The 10,770-nt window shown below is 23.9% G+C and overlaps 1 protein-coding gene across 2 annotated transcripts; it reads right to left on the bottom strand.

Moving 5' to 3' along the window:
• Positions 1-21: 21 nt before the first annotated feature.
• LOC118066958 (SKP1-like protein 17) lies at positions 22-1,517 on the bottom strand. Of its 2 annotated transcripts, XM_035083422.1 has the most exons (4): positions 1,281-1,517; positions 960-1,209; positions 588-887; positions 22-516 (listed from the first exon to the last, which is right to left on the bottom strand). In XM_035083422.1, the coding sequence occupies exons 3-4, from the start codon at positions 885-887 to the stop codon at positions 298-300; spliced, it is 519 nt and encodes a 172-aa protein (XP_034939313.1). In that variant the 5' UTR covers positions 960-1,209; positions 1,281-1,517; the 3' UTR covers positions 22-297. The 2 variants fall into 2 exon arrangements, with proteins under 2 accessions (XP_034939313.1, XP_034939314.1); XM_035083423.1 differs by having other exon boundaries at positions 960-1,517.
• Between the last annotated feature and the right edge of the window lie 9,253 nt (positions 1,518-10,770).

Genomic DNA, 10,770 nt, shown 5'->3' with positions numbered 1-10,770 from the left:
TTCATTTTTAATTAAAATTTATTTATTAAGAAGTTTGTTATTATTCATTTACTACTTTATAATACACAATAAATAATTGTTACAAGAGCCACGTGATTTTAGTTGCTATATACATATACATGACATACACTATACACACTTGTACATATTTATCTGGAATGTCATAGGGTGATATCATGCATCAATATCGATAACAAATTTATTAAATGACAATTTTTTCATTAACTTTATTTCTAAAAATATAATTTAAATAAATTATTTAATTATTATGCATATTTTGAAATATTAATATATTATTTAATCTTGGAATCTAACAGCCCATTGTATCTCGCTCTCAAGTTTTTGTTCTTCTTGTGGTGTATATCCTGACTCTTTGATATCAAACATAACTCGTATTTGTTCAATGGGATATAATACAATTTTTTGTGATGTAACGAAAGTCAATATCTCCAGAAGATTTTTTATATCAAAATAATCAGCATGTATCATTAGTTGTACTAGCTTTTTATCATCAATCTGTAAAAACAATTTAACTCGTATATATAATAATTATTTATATAGTATTTTAACGAAAATAAATTGCTTACATTTGCTAAAAAATTTTCCTCCCACGGTGTTAATTGTCTTTGTAATTTCGTATCAGGATCAATTAATGCAGGCATCTCTCCTTTTCCTTCATATTCCATCCATTCTATAATTTTTCCTAAAGTTTCTCCATCTACACGTTTGAAGTCAAAGACATTTTTGTCTGGTTCAAAATTAATCATTCCAGCAAACCAAGGAAATTCTTGTAGTAAGTTTGCCTTGACTTTAAAACTTATTTTATCTAAACTTATCAACTCTATTTCTTGATTACCATCTTTTGCTTTTTCTTCTTTACCAGCCATCTGTAAATTCAATAATTCATACTTTCAATATTTCATTATTCAAATCAGATTTACTTCTTACGGATAAAATACCTTTCTTTTTTTATATATAACGTATTATTATTTTTGAACACTACTTTAATTCATCCAAAATTAGTTTGCATAAATTAAATTACGTTATAGATTCAATAACATAAGAATCATTAATACTTTCTACATTAATGATATTCAAATACTTGTCTCAATAAATGATTCTTGACAATAATGTTCTTGCCCAATATACATTTGTCCCTAGGAAAAATCACGAAACCTTGAGAATATATGTTCCGTTGTCATTTAACATCTGAAGTAAAAATTTTTCAATGTAATGAAATTAATATAATATTAACAAAATAAAAGGTAATTAAAACTCACAATATCAACTCTGCCAACAATTTTTTGCTCACTAAAAACTTATCGTTGTTACAAATAAAATAATATTTTATATTAAAACATGATATCACATAGAAAAAATGGTTTAGTTCATCAACACCATAACACATTAAATAGTAAAAATAAATTTTAAAAGGTTATGGTGTTGACTCGTAATACGTATATCTCAATGACACGTGTGCAGTTGATCAACAAATATCTATATTCAAATATTTCAAGCAATGTGCTCCAAACCTGTATGTCATCATTTTTCATCGATATTAATGTTTTTTAACTATATTATAGCAATATCATTTTAATCTTCCATTGACAAAAGTATCAATGAATATTGAATAAATTAATTTGAAATACCAATAAGATATAAAACTAGAAATGTATTTGATAGAATGACTGTTTTTATTGAATTATATTATTTTACAATATAATGTCACAATATAATATATTATTAATCACGTAATTGTATTAATAGTTATTAAGTCGTAATGTAATAATATATATTTTTTATCAATATACTTATATGTACTTTATGTATATTACTTAATACACCTTTTTTTTTAATCTCGTAATTTTCTATCATGTGCTATATTTTTTTTTATTTCAGGATGGTATAAATAGTATTGTATTTCATAAAAGCACTTCTTGTTGCTTATCATATTGTTCATTTAAAACCTTGTACCTGTTTATCCAATCAACATTTTTTTTTTTTCATTTAGCTTTTAAGATTTTCTCTTTTTTTTTTTTGTTTATTACTTCAAATACAAATTTTCAAATATTTATACTATCCTTTGTGTGATACAATCTCATTCTATAGTTATACAATATAACATCGATTATTACTGTTCGAAGTTACGAGCACACTTAATTGTTTTTTAACCGCCTTCTTATACGTTGCCTGGTCCACTGTATATTTAATTGGGAATTGATAAAAAAAAAATTGTAACATTCCTTATTCTCCTCCACATACTTTTAAATTTCATTCTCTGTGACACTTTACTTCACTTGGCACTCAAAACCACACTTATTTATATATCATGTCACAAATGATTTATTTTTCAAAAAGTCTGCAAATACAATTCACAACGTAGATTTTCATTGCATCATTTAATACAATTAATTAACGTTCAAATGGAACGTTTACAAAGAACATAATTTGAAAATGTATTTGATACTTAGTCTATAATTATCATTTAATTAATTTAATAATTAAAGTCGTTCATGCTTTTTCGCCCGTTGACAATAAAGCTACACTACATTGTTCGCTTATCATTCAACACGAATTAATTTTTAACAATAATTAAAGCCCGCAACGACGGATACTGATAACTATCATCATTTTTATCCACGTCAGATACGACTGATTATTATTTTATTTTAAAAAAGAGAAAAATTCAACTTGCTTTTTCTCAAGCACCCACATTATTTTATTTATTACTTTATTATCTAGTTTTTTTTTCCATGTTCTAATATTTTCTTTTTTTCTTTTTTTTTAATTTTTTTTGAAAAATCATCCTGTGCGTGATCGAATAAAAATTACATTGCTATTCAAGTATATCAATATATAGGCGAATCTTTCGATGAAAATCTATTATGTGCACTCCGATAATTTGACTAATCATTATTTTTTTTTCTTTCTTCTCCTTTTAACTCTCATCATCATCATACTCATCATCAATTACATAAGTATCGTTTCATTTTTTGATATGATATCACACCACGTCAAAATGACTCAAACTAATTTAGATGAATTCGAAAAAGTAGAAAAAAAATCAATTAAAAAATAATATAATTTATTTAACATTGACGGAAAACGTCGTAAAAGACTTTTTATTTATTAGTATTTAATAGATTCTGAATTATTAAAACCACAGATGAATCACGCCTTTGAATGCACAATCATGACCCTGCACATTATCAAGTGCAAGTGGTCTCGGTACTGGCACGAGTGGTACAATTGATCACAAATACTAAAAATTATAAGACAAAAAAGGTGGAGTCATTAAAGTTAAACTTTCACCATAACTCTACCTTTTTTTAATCTTTCTCTATTATTATTATTTTTTTTTTTTCATTATTATTTTTTTTTTTTTTTGTTCCGAAATATTCAACTTGAGATCTATATTTGTCTAAGTCTGCATAAAATCTTATAAAATAGCTTCATTACAAAGGAAAACAGATTTGGTTGCAGACAAAGACATTCACTGCTATGATTGATATTTTTTTCCTTTAATAATTAATTACACCATTACGTAATAAACGTTGACAAACTTGGACAGACAAGCCGATAAATGTGTGTGTTTGAGTATTGTATTTTGTTTAGACACGTAGACAGACATATGTTATTATTTTTTACAATTCAACTATTTACGTATAATATTTATTGTTTATTCGCTTACATTGAGCTGCGAATTATTGTTAATATCATAATTATCGTTATTAATTCATTCATATTGTTGTTAACTTACTGACTAATTTTGTTATTGTTATTAATTATTAGTATTATAAGATTATTTTTTAACATTATCATTTATTTATTCCCATTTAATAGGTACTACAATACTACTTACACACAGAACACGGAAGATTATTTCATTCGTTTATAGCTTTATACTTATTGAATGCATTTTTTGCTTTTCAATTATTATTTTATTGTTAATCAATTTAATCTGAGACACTTCATTACTTTTATTTATTTTTTTCCCTTTAATCTGTCTTATCAATTTTCTTTGCCGTTCACATTCGTACAATTTATAAAGTTATCGTCCATGGAATTATATTTATAATAATAATTACACTATTTCGAAAAAAGTCACAGTTACATTTTTATTTATTTTTTTGTTTGCCATGAGTCTCGTTTTTTTTTCTATTTTTTGTCACCAACATGCATATCATATGTTTCTTATGTATTATCGTCAAAAATATATGTAAGAATAATAATCATAATAATATATATTTATTTAGTTTTTGCTTTTTTCGGTATTTATTAATTAATTATATTTTATTATAGAATTCATATATGTTATTAATTATACTAATAATTACTCATTTATGTAGTTTATTTTAATTAATAGTGATGTTAAATGCATGTATACTTAGACTTAATATGTTAAATGTTTTTTACCCATATGTATCTGTGCAATATTTCAACTCGCGTCAAACATTAATATGTATTATTTTTCATGTCGATAATTTCAATTTTCAATTACGTTCACTTATCAATGTGTTGTTTTTTTTTTTTATGTTTAAAATTATTAAGGGAAATGATGGACCCCATTATTTTTTATTATTAAACTTAAAACTCAATAATATGTGCGAGCTTAATTTTTAAATTTTATCTTAAAATGACGTATTATGCAGCTATCGATTAAAATTTTTTTCACTCAATTCACATCACTAATTGAATGAAAAATTGACCAATATCATGATATCAATTACTTACTTAAATTAAATAAAACTTAATAATGAATTAATAAAATAAAGCAGTCAAAAGAAATCTTAAAATTTTTTAATCATTTTTTTTTATTTATTTATAATAATCTTAATCATATTATAATAATTATTGATAATAATAATTATATTGATATAATAGTAATAATATAATAGTAATAATAATAAAATAAAAATAATAATTATAATAATGTAATAATAAAAATGATTGTAATAATAATCATACTAATAATAATGATAATAAAAATAATAATAATAGTGAAAAAGACAATGTTACACTACTTAGGTACAGCTGCTTGATACTTTTCTTTCGCGTAAAAGGATAAAATAAAAGAAAATAATATTTTTTATTTTCCAAAAAAAAACATCCGGATCACAGGATAATGTTTGCCCACTCACAAATAGCTCGTTGTGGACTTTGATTCTTTGTAGTTTATGCAAAAATGATAAAAAATAAATATGAACAATAGAAATAACGATTTAGATATCGATAATTTGTTTGTTTATACTTTACTATCATTAATTGTTTAATGTGAGTTGAGCAAACTTGATTAAAACGAGAGCCGGATGTTGTGTCACAAAAAATGCGCACAGCCATTGCGCAAACATATTAATTTCATTAATTAATTATCATTGTTTAAATTTAAATTTAAATATGATTCTGTTGTGTATACGTAGATAAAATGTTTTTAATGATTGCAACTCGATATGCGTCGGATTATTCATTTTCTAGCAAGAATAATTAAAAATAAGAAAATTTATCTTCTGCATAAATGATTTAGATACAAAATATATGACAATTATATGCTGGACAATAATAATAATAATCATTTACAACATATATTATTATTATTATATTATATACTGGTATCGAAATTAACATTGTGCTTGCTTTTTTTTAGCATTCCAAAATCCCCTTTTATTTGAATTTGTTTTTTTTGTTCATTTATTTCATTTCCAAAGTATTAACTGTGGGAAGTTGGTATGCGGCTTTATTCATCTTCTGTACGTCCGTCAGAGTCAAAGTTAAATATGTATTTTACATTTAGTTTCGACTCAAATCACACTTTATATTATTATTGATAAAAAAAAAACATTTATAGTCAGCTAACAATATGCACGATCTACATATGTTTATGATAAGTATATTAAGGCCATATTTTCAAGTTCTGGAGAATAATTCAAACCTTATTTACAATTTTCAACTGTTTCAGTTTTTTTTTCTCGTATCATCACCTTAAATTCAATTACATCGATAATAATAATAATTTATTATTTAATTTTAAAAAAAAAATTCTTACTGATTAATTAATTTAAAAATGAAATACGTTAATAAAATTTCCATATTTATCTCCGACCGATTGAGATATATTTTTTTTTGTTTTCTGATCTCGTCTAAACTAATAAAAAATTGTTTATTGACTCTTATTTTCTGTATTTTTAAACAACTTCTTTTTTAACTAACAGAAAACAGAGCCACCCACACGTTTATTGTACAGCCTAAATAGACTTTAATAGCTAAAGATATCATTAATCCTACGATTGCACGAAATGTTGGTGTTCACCTAAAGGCGAGCGTTCTCCAGATCTCCTCACTTTAATCATTGTTACTCTCATTTTGATACTTTTTACAAAAATTAATAATGAAAATACATATACATAAATATATATATTTATATATATATTTTTTTAAATTAAAGAAAAAAACAAATAAAGATCATAAGAAAGGCCTAGGCTCACGCTCAAAATTCTATTCAACATTACATTATTCCCACTCTTAACAATTAAATAAAATATATGTATACTATTTTGTTATCATTTTACTTTAAACGTTTTATTTTTTTTTTCTGTAATCACCTGTGGTTAAGTATAGAATTTTTTGCAAACGTACAAAAACGTTAGCATCATTGACTCGAGTGTTATCTATCTTTCAAATTTCCATATCTTTCATTAATATCAGTTCTATGGCTTAAAAAAGAACAGTCTTAAATTTAAGGTCCTCCAAGTTAATGAGCATTGGCGAGCGCGCGGGTATTGACCAGTTAAAACTTAGTTCAGACGTATCAAAGTTTGACTTTTTTTTTTGTTTTTTTTGTTAAAGTCAATTAATTAATTGTGGAAAAATTTATTATACTTTAATAGCGTGTGTTAATAATATCAATTATCATTATCATCACTATTTTTAAATGTATTTTGTTTTTTTATTATTATTATCGTCATTGTTGTAATAATTATTATTATCATTATTACGGTACGGAGCATCAAATCCCATATCAATAAAAAATTTTGACACATCATTTGTCATGAAAGTTTATAAATATATATAGATGTAACAATAACATGAATTTTAAACAATAAATTCAATACTGTAAATTATAAACAGTTGAAAATTGTAAATGTCTCCGAACTTTGGGATAACAATGTCACACTTTTTGGAACGTATCTGTTAAAGAATTATTTATTAATTCACTTCATCGCAATCTATTATTTTATTTATTATTTTTTTTTTTTGTTTATTATTTTTATTGTTTTCCCTTGTTACACTTAGACACCCTTACATCATAAACAATCGACGAGAATGCAATTTAATAGAGTTCATTAATTCAAATTTGATAAGACACAAACTTTCGTGATTGCATATGAGTAAGTGTATCATCAATGTAATTTCTGCCCGGATGTTTCTTTTCTATTATTATTCATTACAATATCAATAATTGTTTTTTTTTTTTTTTTGCTTAAAATTAAAAATCTAAATATAAATAATTAGTACATACATGGAGGCATAATAGGTAAATATGCATCCAGGTATATACATAATTCGCAATTATTAAGACTAAATTGTTAAAAATCTAGTTAACTACAAAAAAGAGAAATAGCCTAATGCTCACAACACAGTTCACATAGAGACCCCTAATCAGAATTCATTATTTTTTTTTTTCCTTAATTAATTAATTATTATTATTAATCTTAAACATTATTTTGCTTAAATTTGTTGTTGTTGAATCATCGTTAATACTCGCGTTTATTTTATTGGCATAATATTATACTCACAGTAATAATATTAAATAATTAATCATTATTATTATTATAATATATTTTGTGTAACATATTATCGGTTAAATATATTTTTATATTATTATTATTTTTACTTTTTTTCTTGTATATAATAAATTCATTTGTTTTGTTTTTTTTTTTAATTTTTTAATTATATGTATTATTATACAACACTGTGTTTTATCTCATTCAAATTTTTTTATTAATCATTGAAACACTGAAATGTATTTACGTGCAATTTAAAGAGGAGGAGGGAGGGGTGAAGGGCACAATTTGGCGCATTTTAATTCAATTAATTTAATCATATATAATTTTGGTTTTTTCTTTCTTTTCTTTTCACGTTTAATAATTTTTATTTCGTCAATTAAACCTTATTACAGCGCCCCAATAATTTATCATGTCTTGTTTTAATCAACATTTACGAGAATTCCTAAGCACACGTTATTTTTGATTTTGCAGTTCACAATAACAAGAATTATTAAAAAATATTATAAACGTGAAATAAAAATTTAAAATTGGGAGGAGATGACAGAGAATTGATGGGTCTTATATATGTACATTTCATATCAAAGAGGACTCAGAGAAAGGAGATCTTTGGGAGAAAAAGGGGACTTGTAAGGTCACTTGTTGATCTCTAAACTCTAAATATCTGTTTAATTGCGCACGAAGCTTTCACTTTTACGCCCGAATTTTTTTTTTCTGTATTTATTATTATTTTAGAGGAAAAAAATTGAATATTCATATTTCTCTCATAGGACTAGATTCAGGCAAACTTAAATAAGTTTGCAATGCATTTTGACTTGATACCTTTTTTTTTTTCTTTATTTTATTGCTTTTATTTAATTGCTTAAATAGACCCGAACAATAAGTGAAAGCCAATAATATTTGGAAGAAGCAGGATTTATCGCGCGCTTAAAAAATTTTTTATTCGAATTTTTCCACAATAAATATTTATATATCGTGTAGTACTTAGGCACTGAAATATGGAATTCCCGTATTAATTTTATTTTTTTTTTTTCTCTATCCTCTCCTCATTGTTTCACTTATTTTTCTTTTTATGCACAATGATTATTTGTTTCAATTTTACATCAATGTTTTTTTTTTTTTTAAATTCAATAACTTGGCTAATTAATTGCGCTTTATTACCCGGAACTAATTAACAATTTACGGAAAGTGTCGATGCATTTTTAGTTATTTTTACTTTCATTTTCACTATAATTTTATCGTTCTTTCTCTCTCCTTGTATTGAATTAATTGAGTCCCCGACATTTGGAAGCTTTTCATTATTTAATTATTTTACTTATTCACTCGTTACTTATTCTTTAATTACTTATTAACCAATTAATCACCAAAAATTATCAGCATTTATTTATTTTTATTTATCTTTATTAATCAACAAACTGAATATAAATTTAAAAAACAAAAAAAAATTTATATAGGCACTGTTGTGCAAAAAATAGCTAAAAAAGCTCATGAAAATTTCATGACAATGATAAAATATTATTTATTTTACAATTATAAATTTTCCTTTTTTTTAACTTTATTTTAGTAAGTTTTATTAGTTTAATTATAAATTACTAAAATATAAAGTAAATTCGGGAACTCTGTATTTGTTATATCTTACTGAAAACATACTATAAGTCATTTATCATAGATGTACACTAAAAAATACTTGAAATGTTTACTAATATTTGACACCACATTACAATGGAGAGAAAGAATTAATAAATAGTGTCATATATATACATACATATATATTCCACAGCAAAGCATATATAGCTACTCATTAATAATAATAATAATAATCATAGTAATAATAATAATTATAATAATAATAATATTTTGACGCAAAGTATTAAAAACTATAAAAAAATTTGTCGCGACTATGCGTTAAATACAATAGATTAAAAACGAATTAAAGTTATTTAACAGTATGATTGGCAACACAATTAAGCGTATATCGGAGCAATTGGGTTTCGCCGTTCTTTTAATTAATGAATTTTTTATTTTAATTGTTTTTTCATTATCTTCTTTAATGTTATGACTTCATTATTCTCGCGTTAATTTGTTCTTACATTTTTTTTTTTTTGTTATTCAATAAATGTTTCTTACAAAATTGTCCGCGAATAAGACTCTAGATAATCAAAGAGTCAATGCCCTCGTACCATGCCTCTTTTTTCATTTTTTTTTTTTTAAATCTCACTCACTCTACCATGAACACAGACTCGTTCTCTCATTTATTCGTTACTAAATCTTTAATTACTGATGTAAATTCGAATTACAGGAAAATAACGTCGCAATTCAGCGTGAAATAATATTTTTTTTAAAATGAATTTAAAAAAACAGATTCAATATATTTAAGCCTATCCTCTTTTGGACATCATGATTCGTTTGAACAATGATATTATTATTTTTATCTTTATTATTATTATCGTAAATATTAATTTATGAAAATTAGGGTTATCATTATTAGTTAGTAATAATATTATTATTGATTATATTAATAATTAATTAAGAGAGAAAAAAAAAAAAATAATAGAAGTCCTCAAATCGCAGAGGATATTTGGGTGGGCCTTATTTGTAAGTATTTTATAATAATAAGTAGATAATTAAATAGATAAAATTATTTAGATTCATAATAATTATTTTTATAATCAATAGTCTAAGATTATTTTGGGATTCAGATGAATCAGATCACTTGTTCTATTTTATTTGTTTATTTTTTTAATTATTAAATTATTATCTTTCCATTTGCTCCAGTAGTACGATAAGAACATAATTATTTAAAAAGTGGAGAGTTTTGTAACATTTTTTTTTTTACATAAAATTGACATTAAAAGCAAGCGGGATAAAAAGAAATAGCCCGTAGAGATCGAACAATCACACGCGCAATTATTTTTTTTTTGTTTTTTTATTTATTTTTTTTTTTACTTCACTTATGATTATTTGTTGTTTTTTTTAAATTATTTATTAC

The sequence above is a fragment of the Chelonus insularis genome, unplaced genomic scaffold (assembly GCF_013357705.1).
Source record: "Chelonus insularis isolate UGA/USDA-ARS -01 unplaced genomic scaffold, ASM1335770v1 contig_358_pilon, whole genome shotgun sequence".
Taxonomy (NCBI): Eukaryota; Metazoa; Arthropoda; class Insecta; order Hymenoptera; family Braconidae; genus Chelonus; species Chelonus insularis.
This window is presented reverse-complemented; position numbering and strand designations above follow the sequence as displayed.

Bases quoted from the DNA above. Each gene is read 5' to 3' on its own strand.
- LOC118066958 (XM_035083423.1), bottom strand. From the start codon at position 887: ATGGCTGGTAAAGAAGAAAAAGCAAAAGATGGTAATCAAGAAATAGAG. The intron at 517-587 runs GTAAGCAATTTA...TTGTTTTTACAG, and splicing joins AGGAAAATTTTTTAGCAAAT to ATTGATGATAAAAAGCTAGT.